At 32.9% G+C, this 26,067-nt stretch overlaps 2 protein-coding genes and 1 long non-coding RNA gene across 4 annotated transcripts; 1 reads left to right on the top strand and 2 right to left on the bottom strand.

Annotated features, from left to right (window-relative positions):
* The first annotated feature begins 41 nt into the window (after window positions 1–41).
* Window positions 42–14,123, top strand: LOC111713109 (succinate-semialdehyde dehydrogenase, mitochondrial). Of its 2 annotated transcripts, XM_023487904.1 has the most exons (14): window positions 42–146; window positions 1,059–1,196; window positions 4,295–4,438; window positions 6,810–6,933; window positions 7,270–7,365; window positions 7,574–7,663; window positions 8,063–8,184; window positions 8,644–8,797; window positions 9,446–9,505; window positions 10,841–10,943; window positions 11,797–11,868; window positions 12,129–12,195; window positions 12,506–12,590; window positions 13,873–14,123. In XM_023487904.1, the coding sequence occupies exons 1-14, from the start codon at window positions 73–75 to the stop codon at window positions 13,975–13,977; spliced, it is 1,434 nt and encodes a 477-aa protein (XP_023343672.1). In that variant the 5' UTR covers window positions 42–72; the 3' UTR covers window positions 13,978–14,123. The 2 variants fall into 2 exon arrangements, with proteins under 2 accessions (XP_023343672.1, XP_023343673.1); XM_023487905.1 differs by lacking the exons at window positions 42–146; window positions 1,059–1,196; window positions 4,295–4,438 and adding an exon at window positions 4,445–4,644.
* A 1,089-nt stretch (window positions 14,124–15,212) lies between these two features.
* Window positions 15,213–16,956, bottom strand: LOC111713106 (uncharacterized). The gene is made up of 2 exons (XR_002767600.1): window positions 16,918–16,956; window positions 15,213–15,322 (listed from the first exon to the last, which is right to left on the bottom strand). It is a non-coding gene; the product is annotated as an uncharacterized LOC111713106 (long non-coding RNA).
* A 726-nt stretch (window positions 16,957–17,682) lies between these two features.
* Window positions 17,683–26,061, bottom strand: LOC111713105 (protein piccolo). Its single transcript, XM_023487902.1, has 6 exons — window positions 26,022–26,061; window positions 22,041–24,271; window positions 21,693–21,824; window positions 20,120–20,268; window positions 19,794–19,921; window positions 17,683–17,827 (listed from the first exon to the last, which is right to left on the bottom strand). Exons 1-6 carry the CDS (start codon window positions 26,054–26,056, stop codon window positions 17,698–17,700), a joined length of 2,805 nt encoding a protein of 934 aa, XP_023343670.1. The 5' UTR covers window positions 26,057–26,061; the 3' UTR covers window positions 17,683–17,697.
* Between the last annotated feature and the right edge of the window lie 6 nt (window positions 26,062–26,067).

Here is a 26,067-nt window from a genome sequence, read left to right as displayed (position 1 = left end):
CGTATGTTCACTCTGCAACAAAACAGATGTTCTTTTTTATTTAAAAACTCTGTTATATTAATTTACAGAAAAATGGGAAGTACTGAAAAAATGTTTATTGGGGGTGAATGGGTTGAGGGGGCCTCAAGACTGACTTTCATAGTCAGGTTAATATTTATTTTGGATTGGGAAAAGAAGTGTTCACTACATATTCAAAGGAAGAACTTATTGAATTTTAGATACAAGAATAATTGAATCAAACTCTGAGGCAAACAGAATTTATATTTTCTCTTAACAAAAAAATAATGTCTCCTATCCTAACCTTTAATAACGAAGTAGATGACGTGTCACCCTTCCCTTTTAAAATTGACATATATAAGAACAATAAAAATACTTAGTTTACTTTTTATTTAATGATGCTGTTCTTAATTTTTGAATTCGGTTAATATAAGCGCTAAATTATAATGTTTACATTTCGTAATCGGGATTGCAGTGACAAGTTACATAAACGAATTTTATTTAAAGAATTTTTTAAAAAGTTTTGGCGACAAACTAAAATTGTCTACTCCCTATATCTTTGCAACCTAATGGTGTAATCCTTTGATATTTCATCTAAAATAATTCATAGTTTGAAATATCAAAGGTTACGACATTGGATTGCAAAGATTAGGGATTAAGAAAACCAAAGTTTAAGGCAAAAACTCAGTTCTTTTTATATGTTATTTCCGCGTACACAAAGATAAATATATATACATACATATTCATATATATTAATTAAAATTTTGTTAAATATATAGTTTAAAAAAATATGCAAATTATGTAAAAATAGGCGACATTGATCACATCCTTCCATACATAAATATCTGTAATATCAGAAATTAGAATGAAGAATTCATTGTCGATTTTTCTATGTTTCAAAAGTGTTTGATTTTAATAATTTATTTAAAATTCGAACTTGATCAGAAAAAGCGTTTTAGGATACCGTTGTGAATCGACCATTACCATCGTGGAGGATCACTTTAAATTACGCTTACAGTCCCTTTACACATATAAATTGTTTATTCTTGTACCATATTTAGGAATCCATTTAATAATGAAGAGTTATGCACTGTGTCTGATGGAGGTGTAGAGGATGTACGTCAAGCAGTTGATGCAGCACATCAAGCTTTTCCACTCTGGAGAGCTGTTCTTCCTAGAGATAGAGCAGAATATCTCAGGTAGATTACGCAGTTTATATCCTAGCACTTAAAGAACGGTTCTGTTAACTATTTGCCAGCTAGACCAAGGGCGATTTCATGGGGGGGCCTGTACATTACCCCCCCCCACTAAGAAAAATTAGGAGGGGGTGTACCCCCCCTTGAATTTTTACAAAGGATCATTTCTCATTTTAATTATAATTTTTATTTATATATTATATATGTATATAATATATAAAGTTTACTTGAAAGTGACAACTTTGTAGAAATAAAAATATAGATATAAAAATGCTCTCATTGAACAGGTCATCTATTGCCACCGACAGGTTGGTCAACCTGGGAATCAATTTTGGACATCAGTGTTTTAAATGCCTTTATTTCAAGTGTCCCAAGAAAACTAAATTATTGTAGATTGGAAAAAAGAGGATATTTTTATTATTTTTTTTATTTTACACAAAATTCCTTTATTTACTTTCAGCCTTCTTTTGGTTATTTTTAACTTTAAAAATAAACTTAGAAACTACTTGCAGTCTCCTGCAAATAAACTAGAAATTTAACGTTTGAAAAAATTTCTCATTGAACATAATACGCATAAAGTTTCGTTCTTAACTATGTAATTTACCATGTTACTCATTAGTTGGATATATTTTAACTCATTTCAAGAATCTACAACCTAACAAATTTTGCTTCTGAAATTCAAGCAACTTAAGCATTGACTAAAGTTTTTTCATAAAAACTTCACAAGTTCAAGGCTTTCTCCCTGACTATAACAACATACACGTAAATTAGGATTTAAGCTACAAAAAGAGCATTTAATATAAATAAATATATATTTCATTTTTGATTAACAGGCATATGTTTGTTTCAAATTAAAAAGATGATAACATAACACTGTAAAGTAGAAAAATTATAAAAAGTTCATAACATAAAAATATTATTTTCTTCATCTGAGATAGGTCAATTAAGAAAACTGTTGACAATGGCTGGTCACTAAAATCACATTTATAATCCCTTTTAATGAAGATTCTGGATATAATAATCTGAGGCATTTGTTTCTCTCCGTACAGCTTTGCTTATTTATATCACAAGAATTAACAATTATGCATGATGCATAACAGGCATGTTAAACTAATCTGTATTGGTCACTGCATTAAAGTTAGTACTGTACACACAGTACAAACAGATCATAAGGGCCCCGCAAAGTTATTCTAAATTACTTGGGACATAAAATGTCGTCTTCCAACTACGAGTTTGGCTAACTTTAGTATTTATTCACTTAGTATACTGTAAAACAGTGATGTATCCCTTGGTTTGGGCACCACTTAACCCTATTCCCGCTGGGGGGGGGGGTCAATTTGACCCCCCCTGTAGTTTTTTTTACATAACTCAAAAAGTATTGGTCTGAGGCTGTTGAAATTTTCTGACTTTTCTTACATACCCAAAGCCCTCCCCTTAGGCCTAAAACCGGGCTTTAATACTAACTGCCTGAGTCCTCAGGCACACTGCCTGAATGACTGCTTTTGACTGTAGCAAACTAAATCTTTGTTTTGACCCACTTTCACTTGTCAGATTTTGATAAAATTTAGCTTTTTGGAAAGCCTATGACATAAGGAAACGGATTGCACAAGTTTTGCGAAAAAAAAATTGCAAATTTTTTGCAAACAACCTGTCAAAGGAAATTTGCACATTTTTAGTTTTTCTTGATTAAAAATCAGGTTATTTAAAATTTTGCAAAATTTTTTGCATATTTGAAATGGCATGGTCAAGGGCTTTTCAAAAATGTATAATTTGTCATTTTTTGGACAAATTTTTTTTTGCAAACATTTTTACTATAAAACTGGATTTTGCGATAAAAAATTCAATTTTCGCAAATTTGCAAATTTTTTTGCAGATTCTAAAAGTAGAGCACAAGAGCTTTCTAATGATGTATCATTTGTCATATTTGGACATAAAACATGAGATTTAGAGGGGGGGGTCAAATTGACCCCCCCCCAGCGTATCCTGGTTTTCAAGTACCCCAGCGGGGATAGGGTTAACCTCAAGATCATGGCTGCCATGTTAAGAGCTATGTACAGACACAATTCTATAAGTCTGGTTGGCATTTTTATTCTGCTGGTGGGGATTGGTTGGCATTTAAAACAAAGGTATTCTATGCTGGGGATAAAAGACTTTAAAAAGGCATTCCCTAAAAGAGAAAATTGCAAACTGAGTGAATATAATCCATAGTTTGGGGAATCTTTTTGATCAATTAAATCAAATTATCTGAATTCAAAAATCTGTGTTTAACAAGTTTTACACTCCATATATAAGACTTAAAGAAGCTGCAAGATAGTACTTTAAGCTTATATTATCCTTTTGATAGAGTTGTCACATGGATAACATAAATTCGCACCAAGTACCCCAGCAGTTTTGCATCAAATGGGATTTTAACTCCTGTAAGGTTTTCTTGCCCACTCATAACTTGTTCTAAAAAAATTCTATTCCAAAACTTTTCGAGTCCAACAATTAACTTTGAGCTCTTTATGTTTTTGATGTAAAACGATCAGCTATGTTTGATAAGCTCCACCAGAAAGTTTATCATTAATAAATAAAATGTTAAAGGTATTGTTTGAGTAAAATGGGAAGTATATAACAAATATTATTGAATAGACGATTTATCTTTAACTCAAATTTCAAGCTAATATAATATGGGAATAATTATAATTTATTTTACCCATTGCAGTTTGAAAGAAAAGTTGTGTCCTTGTTCCAAAATGCAACTTTATATTTATGCTTATCTGTATTATTAGCCAATATTTCATATTGAGCTGGTTATGACATATTCTCTGACAAGAGCTTTTTTGTGTCTATATTTAAACTAAGTTATGTTTAGATTAGTAATTACCATGCATTACATGTCAAATTGAATTAATTTAATGTACTAATTAAATCATTTACAACTATTTACAACTATTTTTTAAAGACCTATCAAAAGAACAAAAAGTTTTGAATTTCGAATATGTATCCATATGCATAAAATCAAATCTAGGGGAGCTACGAGGTCACAAAATCGTACTTTAGCATACATTTTACCATCTCCTTTTGTCTGTTTGCAGTGATTAAAGAATTCATATATCTAGGAAGATAGGTGACCTCCTGTTGGCTGAAACGGATCGACTGGCAAAGATATTAACCCTGGAGAATGGTAAACCCTTGGAGGAGGCGAGGGGGGAAATCAAGTTCTCAGCTTCATTCTTTCATTGGTTTGCTGAGGAGTGTAGACGGTAAGATATTAACCCTGGAGAATGGTAAACCCTTGGAGGAGGCGAGGGGAGAAATCAAGTTCTCAGCTTCATTCTTTCATTGGTTTGCTGAGGAGTGTAGACGGTAAGATATTAACCCTGGAGAATGGTAAACCCTTGGAGAAGGCGAGGGGGGAAATCAAGTTCTCAGCTTCATTCTTTCATTGGTTTGCTGAGGAGTGTAGACGGTAAGGCAAAGGATTTATTAAATCGAATTAAGTTTGAAACATCGATTCATAGTTAAAGATTAAGAGAGTATTTGAATTGTTGATTCAAATTTGAATCGGCTGTAGGCAGTTTAGATTCATTAATTTAAATCCCTGGGCTCTACTTTAATCCTGAGCTGGTTTACAGCATTCAATATTAAAGCACACTTTGATCGTTTTTTTCTTTTTACTTTTCCTTCACATTTGAATGATAAAAAAAGAGCTTTTAAAAAATATTCAAATTGTCTTTTTAATCTTAAATTCAGACTAATAAAATAAATGATTGCACGGTAATTCTACCGTGTTTGTTGTCGTTTTTAAGGCGTTTACATATCTCATATTAAAACTTATTTTATGCATTGTATTTCCAGAAATATTGAAAATAATATTTTGCTCTTACATTTTGATCTTTATATCAGCGAAAATTAAGAATAAGGATAAGGATTTAATGGCCCTTTGCATAACCAGATCAATAAGTAATCTGACTTTTTATGCGGGATGTGTTGTGTAAAGTTTTAATTGAACGTTAGAATTGTGGGGTTCTTTTTGTCGCTGGATGGAGGTTGTTTCTATCCAGCCTTGAACTCCGGTTCCCTCCTATTTAGATTAGTTATATTTTTTTCCAGATTGCCTCATTAGAGGAGTAATTTTTTCCCTTTCAGAGTGTCGTTGCTCTGGAATTTTCTATTAGGTTTAAGATGAATTTTCTTAGAGGATAGACGATTAAATAAAAAGAAATGAAGAAAAAAAATGCTAACGTTGTTAAACCTGTATTTTTTTTTCTTGTATACTTTCATATACAATTTATTTTAGGTGGTCCTTAGGTTCCAAAATTTTTTAAAGAGGAAATATAATTAAACTTCTCGACTGGAATGTTTTTCTCGATTCAGGTTTCCCTAATGAATTTTATCCATTACCGTTATTGTTCATTGATTGTTCGTAATCGTTTCGTTTCAGAAATTTTCTTATCCAATTTTATTCCGATTCCTTTTAATTTATACTTTATTTATTCTTTTAACTTGACATGTTTCAGACACATTTAAAATTCCAGAAAAATTGCAAAAATTGCAAAAAAAAAAATTGAAAATTCCACAAAAATTGAAATTCCAGAGAAATTAAAAAAAATTCCAGAATAACATGAAGATTTCTAAAAGAAATTGAAAATTTCCAGAAAAATTATAAAAAATCCCAGACCATTGAAATAATTTCAGGAAAATTGAAAAACAGAAATATTTTTCAAAAATAGTCTACTGAGAATTTTTTAAATTTTTTTCCAATATAATTTAAGAAAAGCGACTTTTACCATTTTTCTATTTCCAAGATCTATCTAAATAAAAGACGGTAGTCTCCATGTATAATTTTTGGTCATACTATAAATACGCTACACTATAAAAACGCTACACTAAAAAAACGCTACACTAAAAAAACGCTACATAGGTTTTTTTTCCCTAAATAATTGACAAAAATTATGTTCCAGATTCCGGTATCCCCTTGGACTTAAGAATATTACCGTTAATTAAGCTAACTCCGCCGTCTAGAGTAGATAAAGTATGCCCGTATTTAGAATTTCTTCCATTCCTATACAAGTTATAAGCTGAATAAACATTTGTTTTTATTAATTTAATTTAATTAATTAATTTAATAATTCAACTCTCGTTCATTGCCATTACTTTTTTATTCTAGAAGAGGTAAAAGAAATTCTCGAAAAATCAAAATGTTCCAGAAAAAATGGAAATTCCAGAAAATTGCAAAAATTGCAGAAAAATTCAAAACTCCCTAAAAATTGACATTTCACAAAAATTTAAAAACTTCAGAAAAATTGAAAAGTTCCTGAAAAATTTAAAAATTCCAGAAAATTAGGAAAATTCCAAAAAAATAAAAAAATATTTGAAAATCAAAAACTCAACTTAAACTTACATTCTAGAAATGAGATGAAAAAAAGGACAAAGGTCCAGAAAATAATAATGTCTTGTAAAAGTTTCTGTTGTGCAAAAAAGTAGGAGTACAATTGTGATATATATATTAAAGCTCTTCGTTTATTTATATGTGTAATAGCTCTGAGTTCTAGTTATACGCAGCTCCCCCCTATATATGCCCTTGCCCTTAAATTTAAAAACCTTGTCAAATTAACTCCATCTTGTTTTAAGGTCCTATGGTGATGTTATACCCTCTCCTGTAAGCGGAAAAGAGCTGTTTACTATAGTTGAACCTCTGGGAGTAGCTGCACTTATTTGTCCATGGAATTTTCCCATTGGAATGCCTGCAAGAAAGGTATCTTCATTATAATTTCTCTCCACCCAAAAGTCGTCAAATTAGTATAAAAATATGTCAGATTATTATACATAAACTTAGAAACTTAGATGATCCCTTTACATTTAAAAGAAAAATAATGTCTTAGTTTCGCCTCTACTCGTTTTTAGCAGTGATATAAGGAAAAGAATAAAGCGTTGCATAAGCACTTTTATAACTCTGCATGGATAGTGTCTCCTGTCTAATGCTTTACTTGCAATAGAAGCAGAGTAAGCGGTTGTATTAAAATAAACTAAATACCAATTATACTTTTGTTAAAAAAACAGAAACTTATCTCTTAAGAAGATATCTTTTAAGGTATCAGCTGCACTAGCTGCTGGCTGCACTTGTGTTATTAAACCTGCAGAAGATACTCCTCTCTCTACTATAGAACTTGTTAAGATCATACAGAAGGTGATTTCAGAGAAGATTCAACAAGATTTTTCCACCTACAGTACACAATTTTAATTGACAAACTGCCAAGTTTGCTCCTTTAGACTGAAAATTTACTGTTTGTGGAACGTAAAACCTTACTTTGGATTAATCTGATCTCAGTGCACACTTGTCAGTTTATATGTTTGCTCGTAAATGATTAATATGCATGTCTTATCATATATTGTAGGCCGGTATTCCACAAGGGGTTGTTAATGTTATTACCTGTAGTCGGGATAATGTTCAAAACATTGGAACAGAACTGTGCACCAATCCTAAGGTAAGGAAGGTGAATGGTAATTCTTGGTTATTGGAATTGCCGAGCATTTAATTACAGTTTAAATCTGTGTGATGAATTTACATAACATTAGGTCACCCTATGTTTTCAGCTAATAACTTTTTTACGAAAGGGAGACAGTTTACATCCAACTTTTTTGTATCATCAATAAAGATGATACACCATAGACTGGCAACATTCCATTAACGAAAAAGCAAGTTTTTGAAAATTAACATAAGATTCTGTTAACCAACAACAAAAACCGCTGATTTCGAAATCGTTTTTATCTATTCCCAAAATAATAATAATGGCTGAACCAAACTTTTGAAGTTAAAGTTAAAAGTGATGATGTATCTTCCATTATAGCCTCATATTAAATAAGTGAACATTCCTATAATTAAGGTGTCGATAGTATCATTTACTGGTTCCTGTGAGGTGGGAAGAACCCTATATTCCTTGTGTGGAAAATCTTTGAAAAGAGTTGCTTTGGAGCTTGGGGGTAATGCTCCATTTATCATTTTCAGGTATAACACACCCTCAGCTCAGCTTTCGGTGTCTTCTGCAGTGATATGCAGTACTTTGACCAAAGAAATAGTAGGATTCAGTACTCTGGCCAAAGAAATAGTAGGATTCAGTACTCTGGCCAAAGAAATAGTAGGATTAAGTACTCTGGCCAAAGAAATAGTAGGATTAAGTACTTTGACCAAAGAAATAGTAGGATTGAGTGGATCAAGAGTGAACAAATTGGAATCTCTTTTAATTCAAAGCTAGAGGTCACAATCTTTGGAGACGTCAACCCCCCGCCCCCTCAAAAAAATGAGCTTATGGAGTCAAGTTCAAGGTTTATAGGGCCAGTTCAATTATGTAAAAGTTAAAGTAGGAAAGATTTAAATTTTTAACCTTAATTCTTAAATCTTTATTTGTGTATCTCTCTGATGGATGAAACATATGTCTTGCACTATTTTAGTTCAATAATTGTCTAGTTCTGCAAATCTGCAATCAGCTGTGAATGGTTTGATGGGGGCCAAATTCCGAAATGCCGGTCAAACCTGCGTGACCGCAAATAGAATTCTAATCCAAGAAGATGTTTATGACGAGGTCTTGAAGATGTTTACGGAGCAAGTTAAAAAACTGAAGGTAGTTAAAAACAACATTGTATTGTAAAATATAAAAGTATGAATGCAAATGTATACAAAGGTTGCTTGAAGAAACTGAGTCTTTGCCACAAACTATACATTTTATAATCCCTGTATATTTGCAACCTGATGGTGTAACCCTTTCATAGTTAAACTGAGATTATTTTATCAAACACATAATTCATAGTTTGAAATATCTAAGATCTACGACGTTGGACTGCAAAGAAACAGGAATTAAAAAATTAGAGTTTGTGACAAAGACTCAATCCCTTTCCAAACTGTAGTTTTTCGTGTTTCAATAACCAGTGGATAGAATATTTTTTGTTTATATTGCATGCATGCTTTACAAAATAGACTAAAAATAGACTAAAAATCAATAATTTTTGCTATGCACTATATTTTGAAAAGCTTCAAAATCGTCAAATCTTTAAGTTATTCATATTTCTTTTTTAAAAAGCTGTCCCTCAACTATTTTTTGGGAGATTGGATACCATTATATTCATAATCAACCTGGCAATCGTATTTATGCTTCGGGGACAATGAAGAATATTGTAAGATGTCGATGCGTTTCAACTCTAAGATAAAGATCTAATTGGGGAAGGATCATTTGAAATTACGTGTCTAGTCCCTTTAATATTAATATGTTCAGGTTGGCAATGGTATCGATGCTGAATTCCAACAAGGACCATTGATAAACAACAAACAAAAAGTACACTTAAAATTACATACAATGAGAGCCAGAAAACTTTTGAATAGGAAGAAGACTTAAAGTCAAGTTATGATTTTAAATAACTAAATGAACAAGAGACACAGACTTTTCATTTAATCAGTAATTTCTAATATACTACAGTGATAATTAGCAAACTCTGAAATAGAAGATGACTTTTAAACTTAAGTTAGGACTTAAACTAGTTCCATGAACATTAGACATATCAATTGTACGGTGTAAATAGACCCTTAATTTCACTTAAATAGTGATTTGCGAGCTTACTAGTAAAAATATTTCCATTGTAACAACATCAAAACGCTTCAGTATAGGTTTAATGTCCTCTTTCTATTCCATCGTTATCACTGTATACCAAACAATTTGTGCTGTGAAAACATTTATTACTGTTTAATACTGCTTTAATGTCGTCTTTCTATTCCATTGTTATCACTGTATACCAAACAATTTGTGTTGTGACAACATTTATTACTGTTTAATACTGCTTTAATGTCGTCTTCCTATGCCAAAAAATTGTCTGCTTCGCAATGAACTGGAAAATTTTCCGATGCACAGTACAGTAAGACTCGTACACCTGTGGAATACAAAGACGACTTTAAGAATTTAAGATATAATTATAAAAAATCCAATGGGCATAAATCACAGAAACTATACGGTCGTCGGTGTTACACACTATACACATTACAAAAAATAGATGTAATAGATTATACATTTTATTATGTATTATAATGATATTAAAAATTCACAATTTTAAAAACAGTTTGTTGCACAACCATTGTTAAGCTTTCCTCGCATACTGTTCATGGGACTGTAAGCGTACTTTTAAGTTACACTCCCTGCAAATAACAGCTGGCAATGTCCGATTTACAACGGTACCCTATATACCTTAATCTGATCAAAAATATGGAAGAACCGTCGATTTTAACTGAACAAGTGTCTAATTCTGGTAATTTTTCTATTGGTTCTTATAAGCAAGAAATGCGCAAGTCACTTTCGAAGAGAACCCGCAAAAAAATAAAGAAACTAAAACTGGAATATCTAATTCATACTTGATTAGACAACACTTTTAAGGTTACCGTCGTATATTGAGCAATCAGCATTCATTGTCATCTTTGAATAGAGGATCACTTAAAATTAGGCAAACAGTCCCTTTAAAAATTAATTCAAAATTTAAACATGGGTTAGACTTTTCTAAGCAGAGCAGGCTTGTTTTCGAACGTTTTTTTTTTAATATGAAACCCGTTTTCGTAGCTGCCCAAATACGTCACAGTTGCATATAAACAAGTTTTCTTTCTCCTTAGTTTAATTCTCCTGATATAGGAGAGGGTTGCAAGGATTGTAGCAGAAAGCGTAGCTAAAGGTGCAACTGTGGTTTGTGGAGGGAAACAGGAGGGTAATGGATTTGAACCAACCATTCTCACAGGTGACACATTTTACAACCCCCACAGGAGACACATTTTTACTATTCTTACAGGTGACACATTTTACCATTCTCATAGGTGACACATTTTACCATTCTCATAGGTGACTTATTTTACTATTCTCATAGGTGACACATTTTACCATTCTCACAGGTGACGCATTTTTACTATTCTCATAGGTGACTTATTTTACTATTCTCACAGGTGACGCATTTTACCATTCTCACAGGTGACACATTTTTACTATTCTCACAGGTGACTTATTTTACTATTCTCACAGGTGACACATTTTTACTATTCTCACAGGTGACTTATTTTACTATTCTCACAGGTGACTTATTTTACTATTCTCACAGGTGACTTATTTTACTATTCTCACAGGTGACTTATTTTACTATTCTCACATGTGACTTATTTTACTATTCTCATAGGTGACTTATTTTACTATTCTCATAGGTGACTTATTTTACTATTCTCACAGGTGACTTATTAAAACCATTCTCACTGGTGACACATTTTACCATTCTCACAGGTGACACATTTTACCATTTTCACAGGTGACAGATTTTACCATTCTCATAGGTGACACATTTTACCATTCTCTTACTNGATTTTACCATTCTCACAGGTGACACATTTTACCATTCTCAAAGGTGACACATTTTACCATTACATCTATTTTATATAACTACTGATAACACTTTCTTCTTAAAAGATAACGTAAAAATCGTTCAAATATGCAGTAGAAGAGATTAGCTGTTTTAAGAATTTTATTTCATTCTTAAAAAAGGGACAAATTGGTTTTGGTGAATTCTAAACAATTTAATTTCATGTTTTTACAATAATTGTTTTTAGACTTAACTGTGGATATGCCGTGCTGGAAGGAGGAGATATTTGGCCCCGTAGCCTCAATACTCAAGTTTAAAGGGACTGTATACGTAGTATCACAATTCGTGCCCTTTAAAGATTTGTCTGTTCTGTCTAGAAAGAATGAGATTTTTTTTAAATAGTTTATTATGTTACAGACAATGGAGGAAATTTCGCAAGAGTAAAACCTCGTTAGACTAGAAAAAGTACGATATTTTACTTTTTGATGTTCACATATCCGTTAAAAGGCTACCGTTGTGAATGGACCATGCCACTCTATAAATGGAAGGCACTTGTAATCACTACAATATGTTTAAAAGACGAGGCCGAGGCTGTGAATATTGCAAATAACACTGACAGAGGACTTGCTGCATATTTTTACTCTAGGTAAGAATTTTACCATCATAACAACTTACAACATACAGAATAAAAGTCGTCTTTATTGAATATTTAATTTTTTTGAAATGATTCTCTTCCGATGCCGAAGATCCAACTAGAAATGTACATGTAATTGTTTTTAGTAACTAAGGCAAACATCGAACAAAAATAATAGCTGTCGAATATAAACGAAACATCCGGTGTCTAAAAGGTAGCAAAAAAAGCGTATTTATTTATCTTCAATTATTTAAACTGGAATAAGACTAATGCCCTATTTGCACTTAATTTTCATGCTTTTTGAGAAACCCTGTCTGTTAAGTGATTACCAGCAGATATCCCGTGTATCCCGGAGTCTTGAAGCTGGTATGATCGGAGAAAATGATGTAGCAATATCAACCACTGAGGTTAGTACCCTATATAGGATGGTACGATGGGAGGGACCCTATCAATGTGTGGGGGGGGGCACGGCCATATAAAAATACTTTAATTTAATCTCACTTTTGCCCTTAACTAAAATATTTTTCAACCCCATAAAGGCGGGGGGGGGCGGTCTGAATCTATGTATATACTAAAAAAGGCCTTATAGAATAGGTATAGTGTTGGTATAGTTCATAGCCCAATTTTTCAAGACCAGCTCATAGAAAAAAAATTAGACCGATAATAGTTTGGGTGCTATGGAGGATTGAAAAAAATACCTAAAAAGGGTCAAAATAGGGCTTTTTTAAAATAAAGTTTTAGATGTGTAGCTTTAGATTTTTTTTTCACAGACCAAACTTTTTTCCGCCCTGTACCCTACCCTTTAAATTAAAAAAAAAATTCTAACAAAAAATCCTTTAAATTACTATACATTAAAAGTTAATAAATTTCACGGTGATAGAGTCAAACATGAGACTGGTAGGACAAAAAAAATGTTTATGGTTAAGAAACGTTTCCATCTCAATTTTTCACCCATTGAAGCTTACAACACAGTATTAAGAGGAAGTGTCTGATGAGTCCACTTAAGGAAATCACATAAATAATTTATTTACCTTATTATATGGAAGTGTGTATATGATCGAATAGTTTACATACAGTGAAACCCTTAATAACGAATACATCGGAAGAATTTATCAAATGTCGTCTTGACAATTTTTCAGTGAGTTTTATACTATATTACGTAAATTTCAGTATTTGCGAAAATAAATAAATAGCCATGAATATACGGGAACAGTTTTAAAGAGTTCCATATATAATCATTTAATTAAAAAACTAAATATCTGCAACATTCCATTACCAGAAAGTGAAGAATACGACATTTGATGAATTCTTTCGATGTATTCGTTATTAAGGGTTTCACTGTAGTTAAAAAAGGTATTACTATTTTTTCAAAAAAGGATTTTTTAAGTGGGGGCACAAAAAAGTGCCCCCCTCCCCCAATACACAAATGCTCTCGTAAGTCCCTGAACCCTATATAACTGTTTGACTTAAAGGAACTGTACTCGTAAACTTAAGTGACCATCCATGCAAAGATGACAATGTCTGACTCATGGGTACCCTTGAAAACTTTATCTGAAAGATATTGTTGTTTTCCAAGTTTTAAAATTGTATTTTTTTGACAATTCCTTTATCAGACATGCCATTTATAAGAAAGGCCAATTTTTTATTCCGACTTTAGTCCCTTTAAGATTAAATTTTCTAATATTTCAGGCCCCATTCGGTGGTTATAAGAGTTCCGGGATCGGCAAAGAAGGATCAAAATATGGTTTAGATGAATACTCAAACAGAAAACTCATATGTAAAGGGGGCCTGTAAAAGCTGCCGAAGAAGCCCTTTGCTTTAAATATACAGTTTCAAAAGGGGTCATTTTAAAAACAGTAAGAGAAACTCTATGTTTTAAATAGATAATTTTTGTAGGGGTGAGTTTTAAATAAAAAGAAATAAACTATATACATACGTTTTTTTTTAAATTTTAACCTTTTTTCATATCAATACAGATTATAAATCAAGAGGAAATTTAAGATATTTTGAAGAAAAAATTAAAACAAAAAGCAAAGTTTGAACTCGACAAAAAAAATTCGAAATGAATAGGAAAACGACAATCAACATTTAACGGTATGGTATTTCTTCAATGTTTTGATGTTGTTTTGAATCAAATTGTTTTACCAGAGCTTCAGCTCGGGTCGTAATTACTTAAAGGGACCGACCGGCTATGTAAGGCAGTCGAACTGGGCATGCAGTATTGTGGACAAATTCGTTAGGATTCATTTGATACATAAAAACTTTTTAAAGATCTGTAAATCCTGAGTTTGAGCGCAAAGTCGACGTTCAAAATCGTACTTTTGTGTGGATACATTTTCAGAATTGTTTTTTAAACTATTAAATAACGACGACAAAACATCCTAACATTGATTTATTGACAAACTTCTTTTGAGAAATATGTTCCTTAACATTAAATTAGTTTACTGTATAATTTCTGCTTATTTTTCGTCGTCGTTATTTAATAATTAAAAAAAACCGATTCTGAAAACGAACCCACCCAAATTAATGATTTTGAACGTCGAATGCACTCAAACTCATTAATGATACATCGTGGAAATGTTTTACATGTCTCAAATGAATCCTAACGATTTTGCCTACAACACTCAACTTTGACGACAGCACTTGTTTCACGTGATTGACAGCCTCGAGATCTTAGGATCGACTGAAGGAATTATGCCTTATGAAAATAAAACCGACCTTGGTTGGTTATTGTGGAGAATAAGGCTCAATGTTGAGTCTTGTTCTCATCAAACCCCGGAATATGCCAATTCGAACCACGAAAATCCACCAAATACAATATTAAACCGGTTTTTTGAGTTCACCTTTGTGGAAAATTAGATGCAATTTAAATCCGAAAGCTCACTTTATAAATAATGTCCAGTCTTACAATCATCCTATTCCATAGTTTCGGGTCCTCCTATCTGTAAACCAAATAGAAAATACTGTCTATAAATAACTTTTGAATGCAACTTATAACAAAATGATTTGAATACATTTTTTTTTTTATCTACTTATATTTTTATTTGAACTACGGCCATTTTAAAATATTAAAGTATGAATAATCATCTTTCTCTCCTTCACTTCTCTTATGCTCGTCTTCTAGTCGAGTAAACAAGGCCTAAAAATATAAAATGTATTTTACGCTAAGCAACATAATTTGGAAAGTTATACTATTCCGGATACGTATATAGTAAATACACGCCATTTCACGGTAATCCAGAGATTGAAATCATGCATTTCACGCTGATCCAAACACAAGAATTAAATAGTTCATGATAACTTAGACATTAAAAAACAAATATGCCACGCTGATCAAGATTTTAAAAATAATTAGCCCTTGCTAATCAGACATTTAAAACTTATATGCCACACTAATCCAGGTGCTGGAAATATTTTGCCCGTGGAAATCCAGACATTGGAAACATTTATGCCACGCTGAATTAGACACTGGAAACTTACATTTCACGGTAATCCAGACACTGGAAACATGTATTTCACGATAGTTTTAATGTCCCCCAAACCTAGACATTGGATATATGTCATCCAGTCATCTCGCCACGCGCACTGATGGAAACATACGTCGGTAACTTATAAATTGCACACTAATTTAGACAAAGAATTTTCCAAATACATTTCACGGTAATCCAGACATTGAAATCATTTAGTTCACGCTGTCACAGGAGCGGGGGAAGGCAGGCAGTCATGAGCGACCACTATTTCCCCTTCCGTACCACATATTAGCTTTTTTCTCTTCCTACAGCCATAACCCACCACTGGGGTTCTGGGCCACCACATTTGACTCTTCCGGGTAAAATTACTTTTAAAATGGTATATTTATATTTATGGCCTTTAAAATGGATTTTTCAAAAATCCAGCCGCGTCACGCAAAAAAGTAAAACTCAAACCATTTTCCAATTCTAAATAAGATAAGTATATTTATATATAAAAAAGAGGTCGTTTGTTTTAGATTTCAGCAGGTAAACTAAGTAATTTTTCGTATTATGAGAAAAGAGAAAAATTTTACAGCGTATAGCCTGAAGAATAAGAAAATATTATGAAAATCACAATATTAACTGTCATTAATTACGCATTACAAATAAAAAAAAAAAACACGTTTTTTTTAGCAATTTCGTTTAACACATTGCACATTTTCACACAAGGGTACCCTTCAAAACTAAAGTGTATTTTATGGTGCGTCATTTTTAATATTCTAAAACTCTCAAAAATAATCCACTTTTTATGAAAATCAGATTTTAGATTTGAAAAAAAGTTTTGCAGTTCACATTAAGAGGAATCATTCTTTTTTCATATTAACACTTAAAAATAAAGATTTAAATAAATATTTTTTGCGTGACGCGGCTGGATTTTTGAAAATCACACTTTAAAGGCCCTTAATATACCACTTAAAAAAGTAGTTTTGCCCGGAAGAGTCAAATGTGGTGGCCCGGAAAGGGAAATAGTGGTGCAGCTCAAGCTGCCCTCCTGCTTTTCACAGACACTGGAAGTGTTCAGTTCAGGGTGATCTAGACACTGAAAACATTTATATCACGCTGATCCATACACTTAAAACATGTATGTTATGCTTATCCTAAATATGAACACATAAAGTTCACACTAATTTAGACTTTGGAAACTTTTATGCCACGGTGATCCAGACATTGAAAACTTTCATGTCACGGTGATCTAGACATTAGAAAAATTTTGATTGTTTACCTGATATAAATAGAGGCCTAGTGCTGCTAGGAATATACANTCAGATCAAGGTCAACATCAGGTCAAGGTCAACGTCAGTTCAAAGTCAACGTCAGATCAAGGTCAACATCAGTTCGAGATCAACGTCAGGTTATGGTCTACGTCAGGTCAAGGTCAACCTCAGATCAAGGTCAACGTCAGTTCAAGGTTAATGTCAGGTCAATGACAACGTCAGGTCAATGTCAACTACAGGTCAATGTCAACTACAGGTCAATGTCAACTACAGGTCAATGTCAACTACAGGTCAATGTCAACATTAGGTCAAGGTAAACGCCAGGTCAAGTTCAACGCCAGGTCAAGTTCAACGTCAGATCAAGTTCAACGTCAGATCAAGTTCAACGTCAGGTCAAGTTCAACGTCAGGTCAAGTTCAACGTCAGGTCAAGTTCAACGTCAGGTTAGGTTCAAAGGCAGGTCAATGTCATAGTGTAAATTTTCTAAATGGAAAGTAGGTGCTTTCGCTGTGATTAACCCGGCCCTGTATAACTAAATATGATATTAATGAATAATCCAGTTTGCGGAATTTATAACATTTTTTAAAGCTAGAAACAGTGGGACCCATTAGACTGTAGGTATTTAAGCTCAACCTTATATGTATTTGGTGTTGTCATAATTAGAAAATAGTTTTAGGTAGGATAGCTTAAAAATTAACTTATGCACTGGTTTTTTGTACAATTCACAATTGTCATGTTTCATATTAATTGGGCGAATTAAAATCATAACTTAAATTTAACAGTTGTTTTCATATCTCTGTATCATGTTTTCTGCGTCTTACTGTATCACACCTGAGAATTAGAGCCTGGTTTATCTTGATACCAGGGTTTCCTTTTCTAATTATATCAGCTCCAGCCTGCAAGGAAACCCTGTTCCTCCTGAACAAAAAAACATTTTCTCACACCCTGGATTGAATTCAGGGTGTTTGGTTTCCCCGAAAAAAAGTATGAAAGAGAGCGAAAAATTTATTTTCAAAAGGTCAAGTTGTGATCACATTCATAGCTTGATGGGCCAAGGACCAAATTGTTAAATTGTAAATATTGTTAAAATCATCAACATTAATGTTTTCAAGATAGACTGAATAGTGAACAGGGTTTAAAACGAAATGAAAAAATCGTTTCACACAATTACGCATTTTGCTTTCAAAAAACGCGTAAATTTTCGCATTTTGCTTGAGTAAATTTGCGCATTGTGGCCTGAAAGTTTGCTTCATCCTAATAGTAAAAACAGTTCCGTGAACGAGCCAACATTTTAAAAATAGGCCTGTCCTCAAAGAGAATAGATTAATATAGAGAGGAATTAACTCGAAAAAGGTTAAAAACCGCCATTTTGCAGGTGTACTTCACACATTTGTGCTATGTAACCTTTTGGGCCCTGGAACATCTTTTCATAGATTTTTAAGTTTTTTTGTTTAATCTACCCTTTCTCCGGTAATAAAATAATGTATAATGTGATGTGATGTGTATAATTTGAAAACATTTACATGAATTGTACACTTTGAACTCCTTGGGACTGACAAAATTTATACCGAGGGATTGTTTAAATTCCTTTCAATTCAAATCTCTGTTCTGTGCCTGTCCCTTAAACCTTATCATAAAAAACTACAAACGTGCCTGTCCATATTCCTAATAATAGAAGAGATCATCTAAATTGGTCTATTCTTATTTCAACTAAATAGCGCAGACAAACAAAGCATACCCTCCATTGTTTCGACCCCTGCCGCCCTTTCTTTTCCCCTTCTCCCTTTCATAAATAATTATCTGGAAAACTTCCCTTATTCTTATTCACAACATTTCTATCCTTTATTTTATTCTTTAGATATCCTGTAAAGTAAATTTCAACGTAATTTAAATTTGTTAAAAAGCAGGCGGGGATGGGAGGGGACGTGAATGACCCTAATGCAAATAGANCCCCCCCCGATCCCAACTACCCTCTTTTCTTATTTCTGTACAGCCTTTCTTTTCCCTTCCCTTCTTAGCTTTCCTAATTCCTTCTTATTTCTCTGCTTATTTATTATCTAGAAGCACAAACTCAAAATAAGCCCATGAGTGACATACAGACAGAGGGTCAGGGGGGGGCTATGGGGGCTTAGCACCCCCCTGGATCAGTAAAATCTATGGTTTCAAGGTTTTCAGGGCTAAACAGACCCCCGTGGAAAGAAAAAAAATTAAAGCCCCCCCCCCGGGAAAAATTCCTGAGTACGCCTCTAAGACAATGTGTCCTAATTTACATACTAGAATTTACAGACGTGACGCTTTGAAGATTTTCTCTGATTTTTTACTTTTAATAAAAGACAAAGTTGAAACTGCGTCTTAATTTTGTGTCAAAACTTAATTTAGCTTTTTTGACAGCTTACAAATTNACCCTGTACTTTGAAGAAATAATCTTGCCCTTAAAGTTGAGAAAATTTCAAAACGCACATCAGAATTTTTTTCCTTTTTATTTTATTTTTGACAAATATCTACATCTATGTATGTATATATATAAAGTAGTGATCCCTGTTTGTTAGTTCGTATTGCCGATTTCCCTAAAATTTGAATCGGGGAACACAGTAGATCCACGAGAATGTTCTTAGTTTGGTTTAATAAAATACTAAATTAAGTTGGGTAACTTTTAGTTTTAAGATAAGGCTGGTGTGATATATATTTTACATCTATTATTAAAGAGAGACCGACCATCCTACCCTAATTATTAAAAAAAATAAAGATAAGGATAAAAATAAAAGTTTAATATATTTGTCAGCTTAATGAAGAGGCAAACATATTTGACTTAATTTTGGAAACCCCAAGACCATAAATTTTCGATGCTAATGAAATACTTGTTTTTATAAATTAAAAAGTTGACCTGCTAAGAATGGCAGCTGCTATAGCTGGTGGGTCACCTCCCTCTCCGCAAACCAGTATTCTACCTGCACCCTGTCCATATTTATCCAATGCTTGCGCAACCTCACATATCTCATTCCCAGATTTTATCTAAAACATGCTTTCATGCATTTATTTTGACATTTATTTGTTATTCTATTTTGTTTCATTTGTGTATCCTTTATTTAATTATTTGTTGTTTTTTTATTAATTCACTATGGGATCAGATTCTAAGTTTGTTCATTTATTCATTTTTATAATTTTTATAATATTTATGTTTTTGACTTTTGCAATAATCCTATAGATTACCTCAACAAGGTTTGAGGCTGAAGGTATTCTGCCCAACCTATTAGAGGCCGCAGAGACGAGAACGAGGTCAAACTTCGCCAGGTTTTCTAGGGTTAGACTGGAGCCAGAGATTACTAGCAAGCCTGGAGCAACTTCAATCATTTCTGAACCTAAAAGTATGGTATTTTTTTTAGAAAACAAATTATTGTGTAAACATGTTACTGTGAACTAAAATCAGGAATTTTGAAATATTAGCTGCAGCTAGGAAGATCTGACTTACAACTAGAGATTGTAGACGTAATTTCAAGTGTATATGATCAAAAATCAATGAATGGAAATGACGTTTGAATCCGCACTATTACTTACAAACATTTTGATTTTTGAAAAATTAAATGTAAAAAACAAGTGCTAAATCTTTGCAAATGTAATTTTTGTTTTTGTATGTTTTAATCAGACTTCAAGTAAACTTCTGTAAATCTAAATTGGTTTGTTCCCAAAATTTAAGAAATACTTGGCTTTATATGGTTCTTCCCGCCCCATTTCCTAGAACCAATTTTAGCTTTTAACTGTTGCTCTAATATTCGCCATTTTTCAAATTTTCGCAGATTTTTTTTGTAAAATGACGCACTTAACAATAAATATCTGCATATTTTTAATGGCAAAATTGTGCCTTTAACGGTCCTTGGGATAATGTGCAAGTTGCTGCATACAAACGTGGGCCTGGTCGTTCCTGCCGTTTTAAACGTTTATTTGATACAGACCGACAGACAAAAAAAAACAAATTTTAGAAATATGCATATAAATTTTTCTCACAAGGACAGCCAGGAAAGTGTTGACGTCATCTCTTTATTTACATTGCCCTTGGGTTGAAATCTTTCGGTCAAATTTAACCTTTTCAATGCATGCATGGGCCCTAGTTGTCAGGTATTCAGACACCTGTTTACTCGGAGGCAAAGTTTTACAATTTTCTAGTGATAATTCTTGAAAGAGAAATATTTTAAAGTTATTTTTAATTAGGCATAGATATTTTCCAAGACAAGCTGTAAATAAATACCACGTTTAAAAATTCTTTTCCCGCCCATTGGCCTGCAGTATTGTTTGTTAAACGGTCGTTTTTAGAATTTCAACATTTTTTCTTGTCAACGTCTATATCTTGCTTTTTTCCCGAGATTTTTTAGATAAACTAATAAGTTATCAAATTTTGGAAAAAAAATGTTACCCCATATTTTTACTCGCAAGTTCAAGATCATAAAGTTAAAAAGTTCCTTGTTTCGAAATAAATAAATAGAAAATAAGTTGCGTAATAAAACATTTTATTCCATTTTGAGATTATTGTTATTCTGCATTTTTACGCTCCCTCAAAGCAAACAATTGTTAGGGACTCAGCACATTAAAGTGAGGATGTGTTCCATATAAGTGTTTTTTTTGCAAAGTACCAAATTACATACTGCGCATGAAAAAAAAACGTCCTGAAATTTTCTAGTATACCATTTAAGGAAATTTAAGGAATAGCCAGTCATGGTTGAACCATAACAAAACCATTAAACCCATTTTGCTTATTAAAAAAAATAGACAATAGACAATGAATATTTACCTGAATTTTTCAGACGAACTTTGATTTCAACTTTTTCCCTGGGATTTTGAGGATCCTTTAAAAACTGCTGAATTTGTTCCATTTTATCAGCCTGCCTACTTCTAGGCCCTCCCTGCTCATATCGCTGTTTATCTTTAAATTGAGTCCCAATGCTGTTGTGTGTTGCTGTTATAAAAACATCAAAATCTATACAAAAAAGGAGACATGCTAAAAGATGTTGAATGAACTTGTAATTTATTTTTCCAGTATCAGTAAATAAAGTGGGAATTAAAAAGGGAATGTAAATATTTGAACGTGACGAAAGAAAAGTGCATTTCGGCTATAAAATAAGACAGCATTTGAACTGCCCTGAATTTGTAACATTTCTGTCGTGCTTGAGTTGTGAGTTGACAGAATCTTTCTGTACCTGGGAACATCTTCCCACATTTTCTTCAATTATTTTTCCCGCATTTTGCCCGGATTTTGAAGAATTTTGTAATTTTGTGTCATGACTATTTTTAGGATGTTTACTTTCTGCGGATTTTTCTTGTTCATGCACTTTTGTAAATGATGCAAGATTGGTCTGGATAAATTTGCCGTCAACCTTTTTATGTGAATTATTTCCAGATGCCTCAGGAGAAACTGATCTTTGTTCATTTATATTTTTTGAACCCCCAGCTTCGAGTTTCTTTTTTGATAAGAATTCCTCTTTAATTGTCTTTTTAACAATATTCTCAATAATTTCCACTTCTTTTTTCATTGCTTTAAGATCTTTTTTGAGAGCTTCATTAGTTAACTCCTCTTTTTCAAGATGTTCCTTCAGTTGCTCAACCGTCAGATCTGCAATGTTTTCTACAAAGTCTGGAATTGCCACAACAGGTTTTAAGATTGGTTCTATATCTTCATTTCCCTTCTTTTTTTCTGCTTTAAACTGCACCTCTGGGCTTGCATTCATTTCAGTAACATTTATAGTTGGTGGCATTGCGTGGTTCAAGCTAGATTTAGTGGCTTCTGCGTGATTATCAGATTTACCTACTTGGTTTGTAATTTCTACCTTCAGACTCTCCCCTACCTCCATTTGTTTAACCTCATCATTCTGGTTTGTTAACATTGATTTGATGTTTTCAGATTTAAGTACATTGTTCTTCTTCTTTTCATTCATTTTATCCTTTTCCTGTTTTGAACGCGGAGGTGATTCTTGTCCTGATGCAGACTGGAGAATAGTTTTATCTTCAATTTTAACTTCTTGAAATTCAAGCTCAGAACTTCTCTGTAGGCTGACATCTCTACAAGCTAATATGTCATGCTTTTGTTCAGAATGAGTAGGCAACTCAGACAGGTGTCCATCATCGTTTAGGTCAGCGGGTATTGGACTGACACTCATCCTTGAGTTGGATCTTGATCTTGATCTTCGACTTGTAAGCACTTCAGTGATCACATGTCTTTCCTTTTCAGTTAGATTTTTATTTTCAAGATTAGTTAACTCATCAGCTAGCTCAATATCAGGCTCCACCCTTGATTCAGTTTCCATCAGAGATGTGTCCAAATCCTTCCGGGGTTGAATTTTCTTGCTTTGTCGTCTCTTGAATTTTAATTGGGTGTTTTTTTCATCTTGTTCTGGAAATCTGTCCTCAATGCTAATATTTTCAAGTTCATCATTTTCAAATTTGGATGTTTTTGGCTGGGGTTCATCACAGCTGTCTATTTTATGCTGACCCACGCGTTTTTGCTCATTTGCAGACATTAATGGTGTATTAGGCTTCAGGGCGCTTCTAATAACTGGAGGGGTAGGTGACTCAATTTGCATACTAGGAATCAATATTTCCTCAACACTTGCAGTTGAAGACAAACTCTCTTTTGTGGGAGGTAAAGTTTTTGCAGGAGGTTGCGATATGTTGGTATTTTCATCAGCACCTTTTGAAGCAGAGGAATTAGATTTTGTGATTTTCAAAGCAGGGAGAATGACGTTTGAAGGTTTTGCATCATTGGGAATAAATTGTTTGGCTTTAATATCAGACATGTTGTTTGGAGACTCTATGTGCTTTGGCTTAGATTGCTTAGGTTCAGCCACTTTACTTAAGGAAGGCTTGGGTTCAGAAGTCTTTGGCAAAGAAGCCATAGGTTCCAAAGTCTTGGCTGCTGATGTTTTTAATTCTGAAACCTTTGACCCAGTTGGTTTAGTTTCTGAAACCGTTGATACAAAAGGTTTAGCTTCAGCAGCCTTTGGTACAGTCATAGGTTCAGAAATCTTGGCTGCTGATATTTTAGGTTCAGAAATCTTTGGTACAGAATGTTTAGATTCCAATACCTTTGATGCATAAGGTTTAGGTTCAGAAATCTTTGGTAAAGAATTTTTGGTATCCAAAACCTTTGTAGCAGATGGCTTAGGTTCAGAAGTCTTTACTGAAAATGGTTCTGGTTTTATAGTCTTTGATAGTTCAGGATCATGTTTTGAAACCTTTGCGGGTGGAGGAGCAGTGTCGTCTGTAGGTAGGGGGGCAGATGGTTGTAAAGTCAATTCTGCTGATTTTCCAGGATTAGGGGCAGACCCTTTGATAAAGGTGTCATGGCTCACAACAAACAGGGCTGGAGATATATTCCTAAAAACAAGATTAATTATTTTCTGTTTTTTTTTTATATTTACAGTAAATCCCAGATATATGAATACATTATTAGACCTTATGTCCAATTAAATGATATATGATGGGATTGAAATGTTTATAAAAAACTTATTACTGAATATAATGGAGCGCTATTAAAGTATAGAGTTAATTGCTCTAGGGGAGCTGCTCAACTGCTGGTATAGATGAATCTTAAACCCAGAGCTGTCTGGAGCAGGACTGTTGAAGGCTGCTTCTGAAGGGGAGCTGCGAAAAGCTTCTTAAAATAGAATCTTGGATTGGATAGCTTTTCAGCTGTTCAATGTAGGATCCTACATGGAAGGTGCCTTGGTCTGAAATATGATGTTTTTATCTAGATTTTAGAATATCAATAAAATCCCCTTTTTTGTTGGTACAGAGGTGATTTGGAACTTCGGAGCTGAGCAATGGTAGGCTTCCACTGCTTCTATCAGCTTTTCAAGATTCCAAAAATAGCTTTTAGGCGTGGTTATAACCTTGAGCCTACATGTAAAAAATGCGCACACTGCAGTGTACACAAGGTGTTCACAAAAAATACAAACATATAAATACATTTTAACAATTTTATCATAAAAGCACAAATATCAATTTTAAAGAGTCTTTTGCAATCGTTTGTGATTTTTACAAAAAAGAAGTTTTAGTTTATGTAAACATGTGGTAGAGTTTCCATATACATGGATTATTGATTCCAACAACGTTCTAACATTCTTTATTTACGTACTTTAAACTCCCTTACATTACAACATAGCAAGAGTTTTTTATAATGTTGTATTCTCAACATATTTAAGATCAAATGCCGCTGAAAAACGAGTTTGATATATCAGTTGCTGTCCTTCATATTTCAGGGTATTAATTTAACTTGAATTAAAAGTAAAAAGAAGTTTCTTTAGAATTTGGTATTTGGATATATTTTCACAAATCGTATTCAACCCTTTGAAACAACTCAGCAGCTTTCTTTTTGTACAGACCAATGATGAAGCATTACAACTGTCATAAATTTTTCAATAAATTTCGAGACGACATTTCACGCCCTCTTGCTATGTATTCTTATATTTGAGATTGGCTGTATTTACAAGGATTTCATGAAACAGCTAATATTTTCCCTCTCTCCATTCATTTAGATTAAATTAAAATACATTAAAAAGACGTGGTGTCTCTCTGGCCTGTACATTTTTATAATTTTTATTTTTCTTGACTGTAGTTGTACTTTAAATAAAACATTTTATTTGGGTTATAGATAGAAATAATATGCCATAGGTGTCAAATAAGCATTTTAAGTTTCTATATACATCTCAGAATTTTAAAAAGCTGCAAATGCTTGCTACTACTGCTAAAAACAATTTATTTTATTTTACATGAAGAGTCATTGAGACTATAAACAAAATGGGTACAAATGTACTAAAACTAGCAAAAAAGTTGTCGCAATAAAGAATTTCTTTTCGATATAAAGCATGCATGTAATATTAATGATATAACTTTTGGAAAAAGTTCTTAACTTCCTCTTTATTTAAAATCAAAATCCACTTTACAACAAAATCCTGTCAATGTATAAGGAGGACAGTTAATTTAAAAGAGCTTCTCATTATTGAAACATAGGTGAAATTACAAGGGGAAATTTTTTGAAACAAGATACCCATGTCTGGAGAAACACCACGTCTTAAACTTTTAAATACGCTGTCAACAGATTTTTTTATTTGCAATTATAATTTACCTGGGAGAGGAACTATATCGGGATAGCGACGCCATTGAGTTAGGAC

Source organism: Eurytemora carolleeae, unplaced genomic scaffold, assembly GCF_000591075.1.
Source record: "Eurytemora carolleeae unplaced genomic scaffold, Eaff_2.0 scaffold1371, whole genome shotgun sequence".
Lineage (NCBI taxonomy): Eukaryota > Metazoa > Arthropoda > Copepoda > Calanoida > Temoridae > Eurytemora > Eurytemora carolleeae.
This window is presented reverse-complemented; position numbering and strand designations above follow the sequence as displayed.